At 45.3% G+C, this 25,551-nt stretch overlaps 1 protein-coding gene across 4 annotated transcripts in view; it reads right to left on the bottom strand.

The window, feature by feature from the left end:
* Positions 1 to 1,481: 1,481 nt before the first annotated feature.
* Positions 1,482 to 25,551, bottom strand: part of TCEANC2 (transcription elongation factor A N-terminal and central domain containing 2) — a 57,481-nt gene continuing 33,411 nt past the window's right edge. For 3 of the 4 annotated variants that reach the window (XM_032494373.1, XM_014555437.2, XM_006180130.3), the window contains exon 5: positions 20,258 to 21,532. In XM_032494373.1, the coding sequence (XP_032350264.1) occupies positions 21,344 to 21,532 (189 nt within the window). In that variant the 3' untranslated portion in view covers positions 20,258 to 21,343. Of the gene's footprint in view, positions 6,528 to 20,257; positions 21,533 to 25,551 lie in introns of those variants that run through there. The other variant, XR_004325036.1, reaches the window with a different exon arrangement.

The raw sequence follows: 25,551 nt of genomic DNA, 5'->3' as shown, positions 1-25,551 counted from the left end.
TTGGCTCTTTGAGGACCTCCATCTCTGTCTGCAGAAATGCTGCCCTCTCAAACGCCCCTACCTCCAAGAAGCTTCCGGGGCTCAGTGGCAGGGACGGGGTCGCTCCGTCTTCTGTACACCCTGCCCTTCATCTCTACCTTCCTCTGTTCTTGTCTCACACACCCAACACGAGAGCTTACCGCCTCAGTAATCTCCACGCTGACATTCTCCCTTTCTTCTCTGCTGACTCAGAGATGCACAGAGATGAGCAAAACCTGTCAGACTTCTCCTGCAGCTCACAACCTGGGGGGAGAGGGGACAGACATAAACAGATGATACTCTGTGACATCAGAGTGTCTTATGATGGAGGGGAGCCCAGAGGCCCTGGACCAGGGACTGGGGAAGCAAGAAAAAGTCTCCCTAGAGAAAATAATCCCAAAGCATACTTTTAAATGATGAAGCATGAGCCTGGAGAAGAAGTGGGGAGAAGTGTCCCAGACAGAAGGAATAGCACGTGCAGGGGCCCAGAGCATTAGAGGAAATGGTTGGCTTGTATGACCAACTATAACTGGTGTATGGAATAAGGAATGTGTGGGAGGAGCAGCAGGACGGAGGGCCTGAGAAGTGGGTGGGGAGACGGGTCATAGAGGACCTTGGGTGCTGAACTGTGGGGCTGGAACTGAATCCTAAGAAAAATGGGGCCCTTACAGGAAACTGAAAAGGTACTGACAAGGTCAGATTTACTTAAAAAAAATGTTTATTGTGGTAAAATACACATCACATAAAAATTTACCATCTTGGCCATTTTTAAGTGCGCAGTTCATTGGCATTAGGTTCTTTCACGTTGTTGTGCAGCCATCCCCACCATCCATCCCCCCAACTCTTTTCATCTTTTAAATCTGAAACTCTGTACCCATTAAACAAGAACTCCCTATTCTTTCCTTCCTCCAGCCCCCGGCCACCACCATTCGGCTTTCTGTCTCTGTGGTTTTGGCTACTCTAAGTACCTGATATAAGTAGAATCATACAATATTTGTCTTTTTGCATAATGTTCTCAAGTTTACTTCACTTTGCATAATGTCCTCAAGTTTCTTCCATGTTGTAGCATACTGCAGAATTTCCTTCTTTTTTTAAGGCTGAATAATATTCTATTGTATGTATACACCACATTTTGTTTATCCATTCATCCATCCATGGACGTGTGGGTTGTTTCCACATTTTGGCAATTGTGAATCATGCTGCTATGAACATGGGTGTACACATATCTCTTCAAGACTCTGATTTCAATTCTTTTGGGTATATATGCAGAAGTAAAATTGCTGGGTCATTTGGCAATTCTAATTTTAATGTTTTGAAGAATCATCGTATTGTTTTTCACAGCAGCTGTACCGTTTTACATTCCCACCAACAGTGCACAAGGTTCCAATTTCTCCACATCCTTGCCAACACTTAATTTTACTTTTTATTTTTTTTGGATATGAGCCATCCTGATGAGTGTGAGGTGATATTTAAAAAAATAATTTATTGAGGTGAAATCACATAACATAAAATTAACCATTTTAAAGTGAACAATTCAGTGGCATTTAGTACATTCACAACGTTGTGCAACCAACATTCGAATCCCAAGCATTTTCATGACTCCAAAGTAAAACCCCTTATCCATTAAGCCATTTTCCCCCATTCTCCCTTCCCCCACCCTCTGGCAACAATCAACCTGCATTCTGTCTTTATGGATTTATCTATTCTGGACATTTCATTTATGGAATCATATGATAAGAAGCTTTTTGTGTCTGGCTTCTTTCCCTTGGCTTAATGTTTTTGAGGTTCATCAGTGTTGTAGCATCTTTCAATACTTCATTCCCTTTATGGACGAATAAATTCCATTGTGTGTATAGTGGTCCACTGATATCTGCAGGGACTGGTTCCAGGACCTCTGTGGATACCAAAATGCGTAGATGCTCAAGTCCCTCATATACAATGGTGCAGTATTTGCATATAACCCATGCACGTCCTCCTGTATATTTTATTTTTTGTCTTAATTATTTTTTTCATGCTTCATATATGCTTTTTTTCCTCCTATATACTTTAAATCATTTCTAGAACCTATAACATCTAATGCAATGTAAATATTTGTAAATACAGTGGAAGTATTATGTAAATAGTTGCCAGCCCTCAACAAATTTGAGTTTTGCTTTTTGGAAACTTCTGGAATTAATTTTTCCTGAATATTTTCCACCCACAGTTGGTTGACTCCATCGATGAGGAACCTGTGGGTACAGAGGGCCGGTTGAATTTCCCACAAATTGTTTATCCATTTATCTGTTGATGAACATTTGGGCTGTTTAGGTTTACTTTTCACCCCTCTAGCCATGTCCACGCAATGGTTTGGAGGGGACAAGCCTGGATAAGGAAGATTGGCTGGGCTGTGCCAGTGATGCAGGCCTAGGGCGCTGACCATGGAAAGACAGAAGGGCTGCATCTCTTTAGAGGGCAGATAGTTTTAAAGTGCTGGAGGGAGGAGTGAAAGATGTCTCCCCAGTTCATCGCCTGTGAAACAAGCCATAGGGGAGGAGAAGTTCGAGGAGAAGATCATGACTTTGGTTTGGACCTTGCAAGCCTGAGTTGCTTGTGGACCATTAGACGTAAATGTCCTCCAAGAGGTTTGAGGTGTGGGTCTGGAACTTGGGAATAAGGTCTGAGCAGAAGATTGGGGTTTGACAGTCATCAGCCTGTAGCTGAGATTAACAGGAGGGAGTGGGGAGGTGGGAGATGGAAGGGTGCTCAGAACAGGACCCTGAGGGTTTGGTTATACTGTGTGCTCTGGAAGGTGGGTCCTGACCATCTGGCTCACCACTGAGTCACCAGGCCCAAGCACAAAGAAAACAGATAAAAGTAGCCATGTAAATCCTAGCTGAGTGAATGAAAGGGTCCACAAATCCCAAGACCTAGGAAGAGAAACCAGGAGACTATGTTATTGGAAAAAAACAAGAGGAATGGGTTTCCAGGATGAAGTGGTCAGTGGTGCCAGCATTGCAGTCATCATTCTGGGTAAGAACCAACAGCCCTGATTTACATCTGGGAATGAGGAGAGCCGTGGTGAAGCTGGAAGCCAGGGTCAATGCCCAGTGAGTATGGAGTCAGACTTGCAATGGGACAAAGTCAGGGTAGTCTGGAGAGCCCTTAGAGGAGAGGTGCTTGGAGCGGAGAGGGCAGGTGAGCTACAAGGGCTCATCTGGTCAGCAGAGGCCCTGGTCAGGAAGCCAGGATTCCACTGAGTGACTTGCTGAGTCCCCTCCCCTTTCAAGCATTTGAATGGCCGCTCTTGGAGAATCTGCAGTGACTCCACTGTATCTTCATTAGCTGCACCCCCACACCCCAGACCCTCCCCAGGAGCCCCTCACTTGGGGCTGTGACTCAGGTCCCTTGGCTCTGTTGAGGGAAGGGCTCCCTACCTTGGGGAACTCTGATGTTCCCCTGTTTTTAAGTGGCCCTGGGAAGGAGGCAGGTAGAGAAGGCATAACTAGAAATTTCCAACTGCTCCATCAGAGTTTCCAGGACTCCGTAATAGTTTTCTTTCCCTTCTCCAAAGCTGAGATTTTTCATAAGCCCCTGGCACATCAGATGGGAAGAGGGAAGGCATCTGGGAGAGGCTGAGAGAGCCCAGGAGCACCTAAGTCAGGAGGACTGGCCTTGCATTCAAATGGCTCACAGGACCCCCACCCCACCTGCCTACTAGCCTGGAGGAGACACCCATATCGGTGATGGGAGCTCTGAGGTAACAGTGAGGATGCCAGGGCTTTGGGTCTGGCTTGTCTATTTCCTTGCTGAGTGACCGCAGGCTAGGGGCTCCTCTCCTCCAGGGCTATTTCTTGTCTCTACCATGGATTAACTTGACTGCCTGCCTAATGCCCTGACATTCTAGAGCGCCAAACTGCTGTATAGAAACCAATGCAGACACAGAACAACACAGCAGATTCCAGCCGGTGACTGGCAGATACACACCCCAGCTCCCTCACCCCTTGACTGGGACAACTTTGAGACACATTCTACACTATCCAGAATTCCGTGGTGGAATTCTTGGTTATCAGAAACTTGCTTGAGAGTACCTTCTTACCCTTCTTACCCTTCCTGTCTTATCTTCCAACATGTCTACAGGTGCTTCCTCTTGTCTCAAATCCTTGTTTCAAGGTCTGTTCCTGGAGGAACCTGGCCTCAGGCAGTATAATAATAATAACTGTCATTTACTGAACACCTACTATGTGCCAGGCTTCATGTCTATAGACCTCATGTGATCCTCCTGACAACCCTTTCAAGTGGGCATTATCACCTCTTTGTCACTGTTGAGATGGCTCAGGTTCAGAGGGGAGGTAGCCTGACCAAGGACTCTTATCTGGGAAGCTTTCAATCCACAAGGGGGACCCACTCCCTGCACTTGGTAGGACTGCGTGTCAAGGATCCCTCCCCAGGGGCCCAGCCCCAATGGCTGGTCACATCCAGAGCAAAGGCAGTGTGGGGCACTTGTAAGCCCTGACACTGTCCCCACAGCAGGCACCATTAACAGTGGCAGCAGTGGCCCTCCCTTCAAGGACGTCACTAGTTCAGGGTATCGATGAACAAGGAGCCCGAGCTGTTGAAGGATAGGCAGACAACTCATGGTGACAGCCACCGACAGGCTGGTTTGTGGCTACTTTCGGGGATTCCCAGGAATAACTGGAGGGCCTTTTGAGAAGGGTAGGTTACTGCTTATGTAGAAGGAGGCTCAGAATCATTGTCTTTTGGACAAAAATGGGACTCCACTTTGTCATCGCAGGTCAGTGAAGCTGGGCAATATTTGGGCTACATCCAATACATTCTTAACATATTTGTGTGGACAGGGTATGGTCTTTGTTTATGGAAGTGCAATGTTTTAGCTTTACGTTTAAGTTTCAAAGCATGTTTCCAAAGTAAATATTTTTGTTACATAAAAAGAAAGCTATCTGGGTAATAATGAAGTCACACACTCATGTATAATAAGCTCCTCAGGGGCCCACATTAGTCTTCACACTGGGCCCATTTTCCCTGGTGGCAGCTTTGACTACCTCCCCATTTCTGGCTTCAGTTTCCTCATGTGTGACAAGCAAGGCAGCTGAATGGGTCCCAAGCTCTCTGAGGTCCCAGGTTTGACAGGTCCTGTGGCTCTCCCTCAGGGCCACTTGGCAAATCTAGGCAGGTTCCTGCCCCCACCTAGCCTAGAAGCAGATCTGTAATTGAGCCTGCAGGGTCACTGTGACAGGCACAGCCTGTAAATCTCAGCTGGGGAAGCAGCCCAGGGAGATAAATTGTACTGCAGCTCACTCCTTCCTGGCTCTGGGGGTTAACCTGGAGAGAGGGGAGCTGACAAAGCTGTTCTCCATGGATTAGACACTCAACAGGATGGGGGCACGAGGACCCAGGCCGCCGCTGGCAGGCCAGGAATGGTTGCAGAATGCTGTTTGCTCCTCGTAGCCCATGAGCACAGGATGATTTAAGCAAAACAGTGACTTGGTCAGAAGAATGCAGTGTCATGGAGTGCTTACCCGCCTCTTTCCTCCCGTGGATTCTAAGGCCGGACTCGTGTCTGAGTCCGCCTGGTGTGCCCAGCACAGGGGTTGGGAGAGGGCAGGCAACGCTGAATACAAACAGCAGATAATAACAGTGAGACCTAACACTGAGTGCTTACTCTGGGCCAGGCCCTGTGCTTAGTGTTCTACGTGTTTTATTTACACCTCACAACGGTGCCAGAAGGTACCCTCATGAGGTAGTTGAGAACATATCTCATAGCACAGAGATATTAAGTAACTTGCCCAGCATCATTCAGCTAGTTGGTGGCTGAGCCAGGATTTAAGCCATGGTTTGGCTCCAGAGCCTGGGCCCTGGATCACTCTGCACAATGGTCCATACAGTAGTGATGACAACACTGAAAACTTACTGTGTCAGGCACCTGTCCCAGGGACTATAGGAGGAACTGATGAAGAATGGCAGGAGTCTCCCAGACAGAGGGAACATCAGGTGCAAAGACAGGGGCTGAGAAAGGTCACTGCCTGTTTGAGGAACGAGGATGCACTTGGAAGACAACGGGGCGAGCTGAGAGACGAAGAGGAACAAGGGAGGCTTCTTAGCCAGGAAACGGGAGTTTCACGGGGTAAATGCCGGCCTTTGACTGGGCTCCTTGATGAGGCAGGCGAGGCTGACACCCGGGCACCTGGAGGATCGTGGCAGCTTCGCTGAGGGGGGAGGCTGGCTGCTCAGAGGGGCCTTGAATGCGTGTTGAACCATCAGTCCACGGCCCTGGGCTTGGCACCTGTCTCTGCCACTCACTGGTGGAGTAACCTCAAGGGAGTCATGGAACCACTCTGAGCCACCAGATTTTCACTTGACAAATGAGGACAATGAGGCTGGTCTGCCTTGCAGGTCTGTTAGGAGGGTTGTGAGAGTTCTGCAGGAGCTGCCATCATCACATCTTCATCTTCATCCTTATAAGGCGCTTGGCTTCATCTGGGGACAATGGCGGCCAGTAAAAGGCTTTCTGCCTGGTGCAGGAAGGTTGGGTTAGAGAGGTCATTCTGGAGGTCAGTGTGGCAGGGGACTGGAGGGGAAGAGCGAGGAGGGGATGGAGAAGGATTCTGTGTGTGACTTCCACACCTGGCCCACTTGACCTCTCTGTGCAGGACCCTCAGCCACGCCTTGGACTCACCCAGCAAATGAGAGCTGTGGAGGGTGAGCCCTGGAGTGTGGCAGGGAAGCAATCGCCGCTGTAACTAACAGAGCTTTTCCTTATCCACTTGCCCAGGGCGGTATTTATGCTAATCCTATTCCCAGCAAAAGCAACTCAGACTAATAAAAGCAGTGCCTCTGCTCTGGGCTCTGCACCATCTGTCAGTCCCACTAGGGCTGAGCTCTTCCCGGGTAGCGCTGTCGCACCGCGGGGCTGCATGGGCCCTCGCAGGCCAGCCTGGAGCTGCCATTCACTGAGCACACACGTACTGGGCCCTGTTTGGGGCCCAGCACCGGGCCAGGCATGGGGGACCTGTGGAAGGGACACGGACAAGGTCTCTGCTCCTATGAGGAGCATGTGCTCTGGTGGGAGAGACAAAAACAAAAATCAACACAAGTAAATATAAAAGACTAGGTAAGTTTGGATGGATTAAATCCCATGAAGGAAAAAACACTGATGTGTCAGACAGTGGCCCAACTGGAAGGGGTGGCTAGGGAAGGCCTCCCTGAGAAAGTGAATCACCCAGCCGAGCGTGCCTGGCAGAGGGAACAGCAGATGCAAACGCCCCAGGGAAGGGCCACCTGGCCAGCGAGCTTGAGGCACAGAGACCAGAGCACTGGAGCTGGGGGAGGGAGACAAGATGGAGATGGTACTAGACGTCAGGACATGTGGGACCCTTTAGGTCGCTGTGAGGACTTTGTGTGATGGGAGCCATGGGAGGGCTTTGAGTGGTACAAGCTGCAGACGTTTCAGACATTCACTCTGGCTGCTGGGTGGAGACCAAGTGCAGGAAGGACAAGAGTGCCCCCAAGGAGACGAGGGAAGAGGCTCTGGCACTGGGGATGGGGAGGAGGATCAGGGTTACACTTTAGAGGTAACAATGTGAGTGAGAGCACGGCAGACCTAGCACAGCCTCTAACATGCAGCAGGCGCCCACTCCATGACGGCTGGGACTTTGATTATTTTGATCTTCCTCTGCCACACAGCCTCTCCAAAATAATACATTTTAACAATCCAGATATTTGATCAGCTCAAGTACTGACCCAGAGACCCCCATGGCAATGCTACAAGCGTTTTCCCTTGTGGGCTGGCCTCAAATCATGTCCCTGATGGCCATGTGGGCTGTGTACCTCTGAAGTGAACCTCCCGTGGGCCATGCATTGTCTGGCTCGGAAGCAATCCAACCTTTAGTGTGTCCTCAGGGAGCCTTGCTCTCTGCATCAGGTAGGAGGGGACGGGACTTTTGCATGTAGAGAGGTTTATGGACCAGCACAAACTTCAGAATCAAGAGAAACCCATGGCTGAGAGAGGGTTTGGCCGTGGTCCTGCACGGTGATATAGGCACGACCCAGGCTGGGGTCTCCCCTGGTCTTCCAATTCCACTCATCCAGTGCCTGTGTACTGAGCTCTTGCTCTGTACCAGACTCTGTGCTGGGGACACAGAAATGAATCAGACACAGTCCCTGCCTGAGCTTGCATTCAGGTGGAGGGGAAACAGTGTCTGATGTGCTCCAGGTGCTCAGCCTGTACTGATGAACAGTCACCCACGCAGTTAGCCACGGATACTGTACCTGTCGTTTTACCTAGGTATATCTCCTTATCTCAAAACCTTTCAATTTCCCCAAGTAGAAACTCCCAGTCCAGAATTCAGGGCCCTCACAGACTGGCCCCCACCTCATTCTCTAGCCTCACCCCAGGCCATTCTTCCTATTCCTGTACTTTGGTTCCAGCCACACGACTCTCATTATTGTTCCCTGTTCTTTGACATTTCTCTGGCTTGTGCTTCCTTTCCTTGTGCCTGGAATACCACTTTTCCCATTCATTGCCTGGTAAGCTCCTATACACCCGTCAAAGCCCAGCTCCAAAATTAGCATCTTTGCAAAGCCTGTCTGATTATCTCCAGACCTGGCCACTCCACAAGCACAGTTAGCCTTCCCTCCACAATGCTCCCACAGTCCTCCATTCATCCCTCTAATACGTTAGATTGCTATGGATCAACAACTCAGTCCCCCCACTAGAGTGTGAGCTCTGATACAAAGCCCCTATCTGGTTCAGATCTGTGGCCTGGGGCCCTGAGGGCCTGGCATAGAGGGGCAGACTCAGAAAGCATTTTTGTTGGGTGATAAGGATGTCAGTGTGGCCACAGTTATAGGCAGATGAGAGGCACAAGAATGAGGCCAAAGGGTCCAGCAACACGCAAGGGCCTTGAATGCCAGGCCTCGGGGTGGATTTCAGCCATGGAAGAAAAGGCTGAGGAAGAACAGGAAAACCATATCCCACTTAGAGAGATGAAAGAGCACAGAAGGAAGACTATTTGGGGTTGTGACGGGGATATAAATATTAATTATGTTTACACAATGTTCTCAAAGGCTATTAGCTCCGGTTTCATTTTCCAACATAAATAAGAAAAGATAACCTTCATCATGAAGAACTTAGAAGTCTATTAATGGGCAACAAAATACCTGTACACCTGTAAACATACCAAGTCATCTCCTTCTTCACCCCTGACACCATCTCCTGAAACATCCCCTTATTCAGATGTGGAAACTGAGTCTCAGAGAGTTGAAATAGCTTGTCTAGAGTTGTCAGTTGAACAGCAGTAAGCCAATGACTGCCTTAGTCAAAGGCAGTCATGAAGTGCTGTGGAGGAAAAAATCTTGCCAGTCAAAGAATTTGTTTCTCACACAGCATGGCTGTATGTTTTCTGTATTAAAAAAAAAAACAAAAAACACAATACATGGGCTGATATTCACTGTGAAAAAAAAAATCAGATAAGATTACAACCCAAAGTATAAAATAAATATGTGAGTGAGTCCACACTGATGTCAAATAAATAATAAATAGGGGAGAATGGACAAATCTTCTTTAGGGAAGAATTCCAAACAATGTAAGCATTGTTTAATTCCCATCACCTTTGAGTAGAGTCTGGACTTAGTGACTTGCCTCCAAGGATAGGGTATGAAAAGGGAAAAGTAGTAACTTTACAGTGGGGAAACCTGGCAGACACCACCTTAGCCAAGCAGTCAAGGTTAACATCACCAGTGGTAAGTTATGAGGCTCTCATGTACCCCGTGAAGTGACAGGACGAGAAGGGCACCTCGCCTCGGTGGTATTCTTCCCCCAAACCCTTGATCCCAGTTGATTCATGAGGAAACCATTGGACAAAGCCAAATTTAGGGACATTAGACAAAATACCTGGCCGGCACTGCTCAAGACTGTCAAGGTCATGGGAAAGACTGAGAAACCATCACAGAGCAGAGGACACTGGAGAAGCATCATGACTAAATACAGCTCAAGCCTGGACTGAATTCTGAAACAGAGAAAGGCCATGAGGGGGAAAACTGGTGAAGTCTGAATGAAGTCTGGAGCTTAGTTAAAGTTATGGGTACATATCTATATATTCTTTTTTCTCTTTTCCCCAATATATTCCTATAGAAATAGGGTTTTTTTCCCTTTACATAAATGTTTCAGACTGTATATATTATTCTGTAACTTTCCTTTTTCACTAAATATGTCTCAGTGGTGTTCCCATGTCAGTATTTACAGATCTGTGCTGTCCAGTACAGTAGCCACCAGCCCCATGTGGCTATTAAGCACTTGAAAATGTAGATCTTCCCGACTTACAATGGGGTTACATCCTGATGAATCTTGATACATCTAACCTACCAACATTATACCTAAGCCTTGCCTACCTTAAACGTGCTCAGAACACTGACATGAACCTACAGTTGGGCAAAGTCACCTCACACAAAGGCTTTTTTATAATAAAGTGTTGAATAACTCATGTAATTTATTGAATAATGTACCAAAAGTGAAAAACAAAATGGTTGTCTGGGTGCAGAATGGTTATAAGGGTATCTTGTTCACCCTCGTGGTCACAGGGCTGACTGGGAGCTGCGGCTGCTGCCACTGCCCAGTATCACGAGAGAAGGTCTACCGCACCTCACTAGCCCAGGAAAAGTATGTATCTCTTTCATACCATCGTTAAGTCATAAAATCTTAAGACAAACCATTGTAAGTATGGGGATCGCCTACACGCAGCCCAAACTGAGATGTGCTGTAAGTGTAAAGCACACATCAGATCTCAGACTCGGCACCAAAAAAAGAATGTAAACTATCTCGTTAATAATTTTTATTTTGATTGTATGTTGAAGTGATAATATTTTGGGTGTATAGAGTTCAAAATATATTATCCATTTCATCTGTTTCTTTTTATATTTTTGATGTGTCTACTGAAAAATTTTAAATTACCCATAGGACTCATATTATATTTCTATTGGGCAGTGCTGTTACAAGAGATCTAAACTTGTTCTTTTTTTTTGGTGGGGGGAGGTAATTAGGTTTATTTATTTATTTATCTTAATGGAGGAACTGGGGATTGAACCCAGGACTTCATGCACGCTAAGAAGGTACTCAACCACTGAGCTATATACCCTCTCCTTAAATTTGTTTTTTATCTGCTGTATAGTATTTCAAAAATCTCTAAGTACCACGATTTATTTAACCATTCTTTTTCTAATTGTTTTTAGCTTGCTTCTAAGATTTTATTACAAACCATACTGCAATTAAAATCTTTGCACATGCCTACTCTGTGCAAATGTAAAAATTTCTCTAGAGCAGGGGTTGGCAAACTAAGGCCCATGGACCAAATGCAGCCCACTAGTTGCTTTTGTAAATAAAGTTTATTGGAACACAGCAATACTCATTCATTTATATACCATATATGGCTGCTTTAGCACAACAAAGGCAGAGTTGAGTAGCTGTGACAAGGACCATATGGCTTGCAAAGCCTAAAATCTTTATTCCCTTTTTTAAAAAGTTTGCTAACCCATGCTCTAAGAGTTGTCACCAACAACTAGAAGAGCTATGTTACAGGTCCAGTTCCCTGGGGAGGGGACTCTGAGATGGCAATTAGCATATAGGGAGTTTATTAGGGATTGCTTTTGGGTGGTGGGTGGGAAAGGAACAAGATTAGGCAGATGTGACGAGTGACACAATAGGAAGACCTCAGCCAATGCCACCTAGAGCTGTGAAGCTGGGCTGGTCCTTCAGAGTTGTGCTGAGTCAGGGCAAAGGAAATAGGTCTTTCTAACCCTGAATCAACCTGCCCTGGGAAAGGGGTATGAGCTGGGATGAGGTAACGCTCTTCAGTTGAGGGGGAATAGGTGTCTCAGGCATAGGGGTGGGAGGTCTGGGCAGTGCAGAACAGCATCCACTAGAGCCTGCACCTTGTGCCATCCAGCTAAACTTTAAGTTCTGGGAGCAGGTCTTCTGGGATTCTGGTGGCCTCTCTTCCTGGGGAAAACTTACAGAGAAAACTTAGTGGGACAAACTGCAACCCCCACCACTGTGACTAGTCTTGAGGTCACAAATGATACTCATCGTCTCCCTCTTCTTTTATCCATTCTAGAGTCCCCTTACCCTCAGCTAGTTGGTCTCAGTGACCTCCGTGGTAGCATGATCTAGATGCTCTGTCCTGAGAGGTCTGAACCTGTGGTCGCCTGATCCTTCTCAGGCTGTGGCCCCTGCACTTGTCTACTGACTGTAAGTATTGAGCAAGGGAGTACTGAGAGGTTTCCAAATGAATCAACTGGGTACCAAAGATATATCTCCCTGCTCCAGTGCTTAACAGCAGCCTTATTTCCTCCTGATGGTCAGGTGACTCCACTTCTTGCCTGCTGGTACCTGGACACAAGGAGCTCAAAGTGTCTGGCTGGAAGACATAGCTAAAAGTTCAATAGTCATCTTGGTGTTTCTCCTGGCTGAAGTGCTGCCTCTTTGGGAACTTAAAACTGGGGGGATAGAAAGAACAAATGCTTTCCTGGAGTGATGGTAAGCGTGAGACCACTCTTACTTCATCCTTTGGTTCCTGGACCCATGAATTCTACCTGTTGGAGACAAAGCACTGTAGAATGGTCTTTGATTTAGAATATGTGCTGCATCCTGGAGGATGGCACCCTATCCTCACGGAGTGTTGTTTCTGAGCTGGTGCCTCAGCTGTGCCTTCTACAGTTAGTTCCAAGCTGGCAGCTTAAGGATAGGGCAGTAGGTGGCCATGTGCCCACTGCTGTAGACTCATAGGGGATCCCATGCCAGTAGATTAAACACTCTGTAAACCCTTGGAGAGTTGTGCAGGATGAAGCCCTACAAGCAAAGCAATATCTAGGATGTATGTCTATTTCAGTGAAAATGAATCGCAGCTCTTTCCAGGGTGGAAGGGGTTTAATACAACCAACTTGTCAAGTGGCTGGTGGTTTTCCTCAAGGGATGGAGACATATCTGAGACTCAGAGTTGGTCTTTGTAACTTGCAGGTTGAACACTCAGCATCAGCAATAGCTCAGTCAGTCTTGGTGACTGGGAACGCATGCTATTCGGCACACACTTACCCTCCCTCCATGCCGTCGTGGTTACTCTGTTCATGTGCACCCCTTGTGCCAGCTCTGGGGTGGCTTTAGAGGCTGGCTAATGCCAGCTGCATATACAGGGTTGTTCAGTGCTTCACTCTCCAGTGGGTGTTAACATGGAATACACACTTGGTGCCCACTTCCATAGGTCTGTCCATATGACTTCACCCCAGATATCCCTATTCCTGGTTTTCTAATCTTATCCTTCCAGGTCCCTGATCAACCAGCCAAATCATACACTGCTGCCCATGAGACCCACGGATATGCTAACCTTGGGCCCCTTTTCTTTGCACAAGAAGTAGGTGACTATATGTACTATTCACAGCTCTGCCCGTCGAAGGGATTTCCTCCTCTACTGCCTTTCAAGGACGCCCCTGCATGGGGCCTATAGTGCAGCAACAGTGTATTTTTGGCTTGCTCACACATACTGAGCTGACCCACTCATGAACAAATTTTGGGTTTTTTTTCCAGCTGGATACAAGGAGCTCCCTAAGCATCCATAGGTGAGGTGAGGGAGAGGCACTGGTGCAAAGGTGCTGGGTGACATATGTCTGGGCCACCTGCTCATGTAGCCTTTTGCGCTTTGGCTCAGCTGTACCATGTCTATCTTGTGATAAACTGCTGCCGGCCTTGTCTGACCTTATGACTTGGTGGATCTGACAGAATCCAGCCCACGGTGAGCAGCTTTGGTTGCGTGGCCAACTTGACCATCTGTGGTCAGATGACCCGTCTCTACCAGAACCCTTCAGCAAATCAGTGGCTGTATTCTGAAAAGTGTGTCATTCCTGGCTGCAGATGGCAGGGCCTTGCTCCAGAACCCCAGGGGTCTAGATTGTGCTTCTCCTACTAGGCTTGTCATAAACTCCATAGGCATCTTTCCCCACTACAGATCCCTCAGAGACCATGAGTCCCACCAGATCATACGGTCCACACACCAAGGTTACTTGTACTATAGCCTGGACCTGCTGCTGAGCCCTTTCCCACTCTGGGGCCCCATCCAAACAGGCAGCCTCTGTGTTATCCAGTATATGGGAGGAAGCAGTATTCCCGGGTATGAAACATGCTGCCTCTAAAACCCAGGGGCCTACCAGGCATTGTGCTTCCTTCCTACTGGGGGAGGAGGAGGTATAATACTTTGTCTTTTACTTTGGAGGGAATGTACCCGGCAAATCCCAGATGACTGGCCCCTAAAAATTTCCCTGATATGTCAGGCCCCTGAATCTTCATAGTGTTTTCTCCTACTCTCCGCAATGCATGTGTCTCACTAAGGCTTCCAATACACTTGCTGTTTCTTGCTCACCTGGTCTAATTAGCTGATGCCTTTAATGCAGTGTGATGTTCTGCAAGATATCTAGGCAGTACAGGTCTTTTCAGACTAGGTTGTGAGAGGGCGGGAAAGTTAACAGCCCTGGACAAGACTGTAAATGTATACTTTCATCTATTCCAGGTGAATATGAACTCTGGTCTTCCTTTCTGATAGGCAAGGGAAAAAAAAAAAAAAACAATGACTGGATCAGTGGCTACATACCATGTATTTGAGAAGATGTTAATGCACTCCAGGAAAGATGCCACATCTACAACTAGAATTACCACTTGGTTGACTCTGCTGTGGTCCACTGTCATCTTCCAGAATCCATCTGATTTTTGTAGGGGCCAGATCAGTGAACTAAATAGAGAGGTAATGGGGATCACTATCCCTGCACCCTGTAAGTCTTTAAGGATGGCATTCATCTTTGCCATTCCTTGACTACCAGTGAGGTTGAGCATCTTCTAATATGTTTATTGGCTTATTTCCTCTTCTTTGAATGCCCATAATTCAGAATGCTTGACTTTTAAAAAACAGTTTATCTGTCTCCTTCACTAGACTGTGAGCTTCCTGGGGCCAGAGACTATCTTCTTTACCCCTGAACCTGGCACATGAGAACTCAATAAATATACACTGAATCAATATCAATGATTTTAACAAGATAAAAAGGAGCATTTGATTGGACATCGCAGTCTCCTTGGATCTTTAAACCAAACTCCTTAGCTTATGGGTAAGCCTATTCCTGACAGCAATTGTATTATTTTGGTTGGTTTAAAAGAAAATACAGTGTCATCCAATCAAACCATCTCTCTACTGAAACCAAGGCAGTGTCACCAAACGAACTGAAGCTCCAGAGCCTTGTTTTGTGGATGCACTTCCTTCCATAGCAATAATGGGCAGTAACAAACTGAGCCCTCGCCCCATCTGGCTGTGATAAACGCATCCAAAATACATTACAAATCTCAGAGTGAGGCTCTGAGGCCTGAGGCTGCAGCAAAAGAAAACCGAGGTTGACAGGCACAAGTTTAAAGACCTGATATTCTATAAATGAAAAAAGGCCAGCTGCCTGTTCCTTCACCACTGAACACAGTAACCGCATTAGAGGAGCTTCCTGCCATTTTTCACACTTGGGACTCTAATGGTATCTGTTTGGTCAACTTTAAACTTCATTTGTCAAAAAAAAAAATCTCTAATTTACTGAATCTCAGGTGTTTCTTTCCTTTGCCTCAAACTGTAGGGGGTTTTGTTTGTTTGTTTATAATTTTTTCCTTAAATATCTGTCTATGCAGGAACACTTTTATCTTTTTAAAACACACATCTTATGAGCCCCCTCACCTCCTCAGAAAATTCTCACGGCCTCCCAAGATCTGAAGGCCAAAGTCCAAGTTCCCTCACAAGGCCTCCAGGGTCCTGGCTACCTTTTTGCCCCATTTCTCTCCATTCCTAAGACCTTTATGCTTCCACTACCCATATAACTTGCCTTTACTAAAACAAGCCATGCACTTTACATCTCTGTGCTTTTGCACACATACTGACCCCTCTGCTAAGAACTCCTAACTATCTTTCAGACTTAGTTCAAACATTAACCCTGTGTAAAGACTTTCCTTCCCTTAGAATGGTGTTAATCACTGCTTTCTCCACTTTCTCAACACTTTAAATAAATATCTACAGTAAACAATATGCTATACGTTAATTATTTTCCTAAGTGTCTGTCTTCCCACCAGACTAAGAGTTCCTGAATGATGGAAATTATATCTCATTTACTGCAGTTTCCCCAGTGCCAGTCTAGTTCCTGGAACAGAGCAGCTGGGCAACATTTGTTTGCTGAGTGAATGAAAACTGACCTGGTCCCTACCCAAAAGACCAAGACCTCCAATACAACCACCACAAGAAAAGGATCAATAAGCTGCTGGAGCAGATTCTAATGGTATTTACTCTCCCAAATTTCCTCTAGCAACTGAACACACTTAGAAGACACATTCATGCCGAGACTTACAGGCAACTCAGAGCTCCCAGGAACTTCTCTCACCTCATTTCATGAGCTGACCCTTTCATTTTTAAGAGGCTGGAGCTCAGGGGTGCTTCTTAGTGGGTGGGGAAGCTTAGATGGATGTCTGCAAGTCTCCTTCCCTTCAGCAAGCACTCAGAATACCTCCATTAGCGTTCATGGAAATTCTGCACATGCATCAAGAAGAAAACAGCCACAAATAACACAGCCTGCTTTCCAAATCTCCAAAGCACATCTCTGCAATCATTTCACTTTCCAACTATCACCATTGAAGCCTTTCAGCCAGAGAGCAATTTGTTTTCAACTTACTCTGGGTTCCTAAGTTAGCAGAACCCTCTGGTTGTTTACAAATGAAGCTTCCTACTTCCGTTTTCTCTCCTTCCTCCAGCTTCTCTTCTACACAGCCCATTAACCAAAAAACTAACCAGTTCCTGCATTCCTTCAGTCCAAATGCCTTCAACCTATGCTCAAAAGACCCTTCAAAGTTGATCCTGGTCCTTGCCTTCCTCTTCTGTCTCATCTCCAGCTACTTTCCTCCGTGTGTCCTCCCCTCCAGCCATACCAGTCAGGTATCTCACAGTACTGAGTCTTTCCATACTTTGCTTTTTCTGCCAGGCACATACTTCAACCACCAATTAACTACTTCTGTCCTTGAAGACTGCACACAGGTATTACCTCCTCCGAGAAGCATTCCCTGATTGATTAGATGCCGTTCCTGTATATCCACAACTAGCCATCAACTATTTAGTTATAGAGATCTAGCTCTCTTGTGGTTACTAGAGATATATCAGGGAACAAAACAAAGACTGCTCCCATGAAGCTTAAGTTCTTGAAGGTGGGTGACACACAATATATATAAATTATATTAAATTCGTAACTGTATCAACGGGTGATAAATACTCTGAAGAAAAATGAAGCAGGATAGAGTATTAAAAAGTAGTTGGACTATGGAGGTTCCTTAAAAAACTAAAAACAGACTTACCATGTGATCCAGCTATCCCACTGCTGAGCATATAACCGGAGAAAAATCAAATTCAGAAAGACACATGCAATAAACAAATAGGACCTAATTAAACTTACAAGCTTTTGCACAGCAAAGGAAACCGTAAGCAAAACAAAAAGACAACCTATGGAATGGGAGAAAATATTTGCAAAAGATGAGACTGACAAGGGCTTAATCTCCAGAATATATAAATAGCCCATACAACTTAACAAGAAAAAAACAAACAACCCAATCCAAAAATAGGCAGAAGACCTAAACAAGCAATTCTCCAAAGAAGACATATGAATGGCCAATAGGCGTGTGAAAAAATGCTCAGTATCACTAATTATCACAGAAATACAAGCCAAAACTACAATGAGGTATCACCTCACACCAGTCAGAATGGCCATCATTCAAAAGTCCACAAATGATAAATGTTGGAGAGGGTGTGGAGAAAAAGTGAACCCTCCTACACTGCTGGTGGGAATGTAGTTTGGTGCAGCCACTATGGAAATCAGTATGGAGATTCCTCAAAAATCTAAAAATAGACTTACTATATGATCCAGCAATCCCACTCCTAGGCATATATCCAGGGCGAAACTTAATTCAAAAAGACACATGCACCCCAATGTTCACAGCAGCACTACTTACAATAGCCAAGACATGGAAACAACCTAAATGTCCAACAACAGATGACTGGATAAAGACGATGTGGTGTGTGTGTGTGTGTGTATACACAATGGAATAAAAAGAATAAAACAATGCCATTTGCAGCAACATGGATGGAACTGGAGATCGTCACTCTTAAGTGAAGCGGGCTGGAAACAGAAAGAAAAATGCCATATGATATGACTTATATGTGGAATCTAAAAAACAGGACACAAATGAACTACTTATTATTTATAACTCATATGATTGATCTCTTGAATATGTGTAAGAACTTCTGACTGTCCTTTTTATGATTGGATTACTGCATTCTGTTGATTCTTATTTTGTGGTTGGCTTTATTCCTTTGATAACTACATAAGTTTGAAAAGCTAAAGCTCTAAACTGCTCTTGGAAACAATGATCAGTACATGTATGTAAACTAAAAACAAACGTGCAGTATATTGTGTATATGTATTTATATGCAATATATTATATGTGTGCAAATTGTAACAATTCTACCTAATAAAACTGAAAAATGAAAAAAAAAAGTCATTGGGAGGGAATGCTGTTTTATTTAGGGTAGTCAGTGTAGCGCTTTCTGATAAGGCAAACAAAGACCTGAATCAAGTGAGGACAGTACCATGCAGATACCTGTGGAAAGAGCATTGCAATGAGGGGAAAGCATATATGCAAAGGCCCTGAGGCAGAAGCATGCCTGGGATGTGTGTTCAGAACAGTAAGGAAGCCAGAGGGACCACAGAGGTGTGATAAAGGGGGGAAAATGTTTGGAAATGAGGTCAAAATAAGGAGCCAGATCACATGGGGCTTTGTAGGACATGGTAAAGGATTTTGCTCTGAGTGAGGCAGAAGGTTTTGAGCAGATAAGATACATGATTTGTCTCACATTTTAAAAGGCTCATTCTGGCTATTCTGTGGATAATGGATTATATGGGAAACCGGTGGAAGCAGGAAGAGCCCAGACACCTGGACATCCATTAATTCCACAAATATATATTGGGTCCTAGCATGGGACAAGGACAAGCACTCTCCAAGGCACTGAAGATACCCTGATGAGTAAGACAGATTTCTGACTTCAAGGAACTTACAATCTAGTGGGGAGATAAGAGTCAAAAGCATAACCACAGAACAGGTGGATATGACTAGAACAGTACACAAGGTATCATGGTAGAGGCAGCAAAAGGAATTAGGTAGAGAGCAACACTCCAGAGGGAGAAAACAGCAGGTGAAAATGCTCAGAGCAGGAGTGACATGACAGGATTTCCAGTTTTGATGTCACTTTGTTTCTCATATAGAGAGGTGAACTGGAAGGGGTTAAGACTGGAGGCAGAGAGACCAGCTAGGAGGCCATGTAGTCATGTGGGCAAGAGAAAGTCCTGAAGTGGTATTAGAGATGGAGAAGAGGCAAGAGGTACTGAGTATATTTGAGAAGTAAACCCATTAGGACTTGGTTGAGTGAGGATGGGAGTGAGGGGTCTAGGCTGACCCCAGGGTTGCTATTTGGAGTGTCTGGGTTGCCAGTACTGTCAGGTGAGAGAAGACATGTTGCATCTGAGATGCCCATGGGACATCTAGGAAATACTGGCTGAAACTTGGAGGGCAGGGATAGGCTGAAGATATAAACTGGAGTGTCATCAGCATGTAAAAAGATGCCTGAAACCATGAGAGTGGATGAAATCAAGCAGGAAGACTACATACACTCACACAGACCTAGGTTCTGAATCTAAGATCTGCTATTCACTGTCTGTGAACCTTGAGTAAGTTACCAAACCATTGTGAGCCTCACTATTCTCACCTTTAGTTGGGCATTATTATTTTTTCAAATGTCTACATCAATGCTGAGCATATGGCATGTGTACAATTATTACTCTAGCTCCCGTAGTTATGAGCAGAGGGAAACTGACAAGAGACTCCTGCTTGGTGAGCCTCAGGGTCTCATCTGTAGCTCCTGCTAGGTACCCGCAAGGCTGCTGGGAACGGGTGCCCAACAAATGGTTGCTGAATAAAAGAAGAAATCTAAAAAACCAAAACAATATCTACTAACACAACAGGTGAGATAATTCAACAGGATTTTTAAAAACTATATGAAGATGAATGTAAATGCTAAGAAATTACCTTAGAAAAAGTATCTAGCACATAGAAGGTAAACAAAGCTAGTCCCTTTCCTTCTGTCCTTGCTTTTTAATCCATCTCTCTTTTTTTAATTTTAAATCTTTCCCTTTTTTTTTTTTTTTTTTTTTTTTTGATTTTAAATCTCTGTTGGCTCCTTCTTTTCAGATCACAAACGCTCTAGTCTCCCCTCACCTGAAAAAACCTTCGGGTCTTGCTATCTCCCTCAAACTCCTGTTCAATCATTCTTTATTTTCATCAACTATGCTCTTTCTCAACCCAAAACACTTTTCAATGAACAAGCCATACCTTTGCTTTTAGAGACAAAAAGTCCCACGTTATTATCATTTTTAAAAAAAGCTACTATCACTTATGTAGTTGTTCAAGCAAGTCTAGATAGATGTATTTCATTTTTAAATACATGTGTATATAATTTTTCTCTTACACTAATTCATTTTAAGAGAAATTTCATTATGTATCTTCTACAGCCCTAAACCAAGAGAGCCAACATATTCAAATAAATCCCAAGGTGGGGAGATGCTTCAGGCCAGTTCCTCATTAGAAGCCTCAGCATGGGGGCTCCGGAGACCAACGGAGAAGGTCTTCCAGGGAGAGCTGAAATGTTCAGATAAGTGAGTTCTGGAAAGAAGGGGTAGTTGGTGGGCTCTGGCAGGCTCACCCCTGGGGTAGAGGAAAGAGAACAGACAGGGGAGTTCTGAGAGGCACTGGAGCTATCTAAACTCAGGGGGATGGAACCGAGTGAGCAGCAGCAGTAATTGAGTTTCAGTTACCTGCAGGGTGGCGAAATAAAGTAGTAACTTCATCTGCCTGACACAGGGAACTTTAGAGGTGTCCTTCGCATATTCACAGTGAAATCCATCACCCTTTCACTGTGTTGGGTGATGGCAACCGTACTGCGCTTCCCAGTGACAGCCAGTGCACGTGCTGTTAGGCGGCACCAGCGTACTGCAGCTAATGAAGCACTTCCTGCAGGCCTGTCTCCTGGGCTGTTTGCATCCTCAGTCTGAAGGAATGGCACCACGGGAAAATTTAACACAGCCAGCATCAGCCATCACCCAAACTCAAAAGAATCTTTGAATGGTAGAGAGGCCCATTTTCCTTTCTGCCCAGCCCAGGGCTGGAACCATCCTCAGGTCACTTTTTGTGGGTCTGTACAAACGTGCCGACTGGCAGCATGCCGTTCTTCACCTGGGCCCGGATTTCAGCTCGATGCTTTAATGTGAAGACCAGGGCTCTCACCGTCCGCCGGTACGGCCCGTTAATGAGGCGGGAACAGAGATGAAACGTCTCCCGTTCAATATTTTCAACCAGTAGGTGATCCATCTAAAAAAACAGCAAAATTATCAAATTAGGGCCTTGCATTGCATAAGGATTAAAGGCGAGAGAGGCTGGAGCACTCTGCTCAGAGGCCTCCATTAATCAACTGAAATTCAAGGACATCTACTTCCTGTCACAAGAGAAACAGGAAGAGCAAATTAATTCCACCCTGGCAATTAAAGAACAAGGCCATGTGTTATGTGACAGGGACCTCATTCACAACCCCTGCCGGGTGGTAATATTTGCCATTATAACAGGAAACTGGCCTGAACCAAGCAGTAGGTACTGGGCCCTGTATTTTACCAACCAGGAAACGAAGACCAAGGATAATAAATCAGTATAACAGTTTATACTTTTGTTTGTTTGTTTTCGAAGTACCTTTTAACCCCTTACAGTATTTTAGAATCACTGAGCCTGGATCCTAATATGTGTGTAAAGCAGTTTATAAATCACTTTTCACATTTAATGCTCACAACTCCTATGATCTCATTTTACAGATGAGGAAACAGGTTCAAAGGTAAAGAGATGTTCAAGATCTTATAACTACTGAGAGGCAGAGTTGGGATTCTGACCCTGAGCCCCTGACTCCAATATTCAAGTTTCTTCCCTCTCACCATACTCACTGTCCCTTTAACCTTTTGAGAGACCAGCTGAGTCTGGAAAGACCCCTGCAGGGTCAGCTAAGCAGAACGGGCCTACAGGATGGGACCTGTAGCAATTCTGGGGTGGTCTGGCTCAAGCCCATGCCCTCCTGAAGTCACAGGCCTAATCAAAGCAGGACAGGTCTGGGACTTTGTCTGCATGATCTGGATCCAGGCCAGACTGGCTTGCTGTTCAGGAAGCCCCTCACTTCCTTCCTTTCCAGGCACATCCCTCACTATTCGCCTTCCTGGTCCCAACCGAGCCCAGTCTGAGCAAGCTCAGCTGCTTCCACACACTACGATGTGCAGGTACGTGTTCCCTCAGCAAGGCACACGTTCCCTAGGAAACACACTCTTATTAGATTCCAAGCTTAGCTAAAAAACAAAAAGCAAAAAAGCAAACCCTAGTTCAAAGGACTGAAAGTTCTCCTTGGGTCTGCCACAACATCCTGAGCTTCCCTTAGTCATTTTCATAACATAATGATCTACTTCTGGAGCTGTCTTCCCTGAGAGTGAGTTCCTTAAAAATAGGAAACAAATTTCTCTCTTACTTCCTTTTTTCCCTTCACTCCTTCCCTTCCCCCCACCCCCCTCCACCCATTCACATACCTACTCAGCACTTACTTCGTGCTCGTGCTCAGGCTGAGGAAAAAGCAGTGAACAAAGTCAACAGTTTCTGACTCCACAGAGAGCATGGGCCACTTGGAGACAGACGGTGAGCAGGGACTGTAAGTGTACCAAGTGCTAGGAAAGGGGACAGGAGCCAGTGCTGGGGTGCAGAGCTACATCAAAGGGACCCAACTCAGGAGGGCAGCGCCTGGCCTCCAGAGGAAATGTGTTCGGATGTGAGACCTGGAGAATGAGTAGGCTCTGGCCAGGTGAAGTGGGCATTTGCTTGGTGATAAATTCAGTGAGGTGCACATAGACCTTTTGTGTGCTTTTCCATATATGTACTGTACTTACACTTTAAAAAAAGAAAAGTTTAGGAAAACTCTGCACCAAAATAAAAAAGGATCAATTGACATTTGACAAAACGTCCTAACAAAAGAGAGAGACCAACAGACCAAATGAATAAAGAAACTTGGAAGAAACTAGGACCAAGCAGGGAACAGAACAGGACTGAGAGAAAGAGAGAGAGAAAGAAACACAGAGAGAGAATGACTATCCAGGCCCAGATGTCTGCCTACGTGTAAGAGACAAAACACATCCAGGGACGTTTGTAGTCCTGATGACTGACACTGTCTCCAAGGCTTGTGCTGGAGTGAGCAAACTTGGTGCCATGGCTCTCTAGAACCAAGACTCCTCGAACTTTCCATGGCCTCCTAGGTTGGCCCTGAACTGGCCCCCAGCCTGAGGCAGCCCTGGTACCAGACCACTTTACAAGGCTAGAAGGGTGGCTGGCTGTCTGCCCAGCATTTGTCCAGCCATACTTCCAGAGAGGCTCCTTCCTGCAGTGTGGGGCTCCTCATTCCAGCGTGAGGATGTTTAATCACTGATTGCTTAGAGAGTCACTTACTATAACAGGCAAGAAAAAAGTCTTTTTTTTTTTTCTTGAGGGGCATGGTTGTTAAGGGAGGAAGGGTATGTGTGCATTGCAAAAACAGGTCATGGCCATTCCATCAAATTGTAATATATGTATAAAAGAACCTTGAGAGTGCCCTGAAATGTACATAACTGGATGCTTATTCATACTTGATTCAGCAAATGGTTATTGAATTGCTACTCTGAGTCTGGTCCGATCTGGGTATCAGAGACACCCAAGCAAAAAGACCTGACCCCTTACCCTCTAAGAACTCACAGCCTAGGAGAGGCATGTACACAGATGACCATGGGGCAGCGGAATAGGTGCTCTACCAGCCATGTGATGGGAACAGGAAGCAGGTAGCTAACAATTCTCATGCATGCCTCATGTTAAATGAAGGCCAATCAGGATGAAGAAATGAAGGAAAACATTAGTAATATGAAAATGCAAATCATATGGGAAAATAATTCATCATGTACCCTTGTGTATAACAAGTTCATTGCACAAAGTGATGAGTGCCTATCTTAGAACTAATTGCCTTTGGATAATCCAAACCTACCCAAGTTGAGAGTCCCCCTTCCCAATGGGTTCTAACCTGGTGATTCAGGTAAGCCCTTTTGGGTGAAAGGACCAGTCTTACTGAGACCCTGAGAAAAAGAGGTTTTGCTATGAGATACATGTGTGTGGATGGGAACAGGAATACTGTAAGAAACCTAGGGATTTATCTGCGAACCATACCCTTTCCCTGTGTCTCTTTCTCACATGTTTTGCTCCTCTCCATTTGCCTTACCACCTACCGATTTTAACTGCCTTCTTCTCGCTGCCTATTCTACACATCTCTACCTATAGCTTCTGCTTCCTTATAACTCCTCCAATAATATCCCTTCTGTTTCAAAACTTCCACTGTTGTTTCTTGGTATTTCCTAGTTCAGTTTCTCAGAGACAGAGAATTTGATCTGCCTTCCTTATCTATTTGTACCTGTGAGTCAAGTGTGTGTTATTCAGTCGGCCAATCCTGGATGAATTGACTATAACTGGAGAAGATATAAAACACATCCACCTAGAGCTGTCTTTTGTCAAGGATTCTGGACCCAGAAGAAATGGTGCCAAAATCAATTAGTGATGTCTGCCATATCTGTAAGCTCTTTAAAAGCAAGGAAAGACGTTCTTTTTCATGTGTTTACCCTAAGTGCAGAACTTCCCACACCACACTGTAACTATTTATTTGCCTATCTCCCTCAGCAGACTTGAGCCACTCTAGGGCTGATACCACCTTGGATCCATTTCTCAATTCCCAATGCCTAGCACAGGTTATGGCACGTTGTAAATATCTGTTAAGTGAATTTCCTCTTTCCCTGTGTACACTTCCCTCCTTTCCTGCTCTTTCAATAACAATCTATACATGGCAGATAAAATATGAAATATGTTTCTATTTTATATGCATTTCCGAGTTAGCACAATCCAACCACTCTCACAAAGGTCAGTTCAACTGCTGTCTTTTCCACAAAACTTTCCCAGGTTCTTCCATCAGATTTCACTGTTCTGTCGTTTTCGTGTCTACACCACTTGCTGGTACTACTATTTCAGACATATTTCATCCTGACGCGCATTTAGTCAGTCATTTACAGGAGCTTAGTCAGGAGACAGTAAGCTTTCTTAGCATAGGGACTGGAACTCATTTATGTCTGCATTCTCCCCTGGCACTAGTAGCAGTAGAAATAAACATTTGTGGAGCTGAATATTCACTAGAATCAAACTTCGTATGAGTTTTCTAATAGCATGACTGGATTTGTACATATATACCCACACTCCTTTTTGACCACTTGAATACATTTATGAAAGAGCTGGTCAAAGCCAGAGGT

This window comes from Camelus ferus, chromosome 13 (genome assembly GCF_009834535.1).
Source record: "Camelus ferus isolate YT-003-E chromosome 13, BCGSAC_Cfer_1.0, whole genome shotgun sequence".
NCBI lineage: Eukaryota > Metazoa > Chordata > Mammalia > Artiodactyla > Camelidae > Camelus > Camelus ferus.
This window is presented reverse-complemented; position numbering and strand designations above follow the sequence as displayed.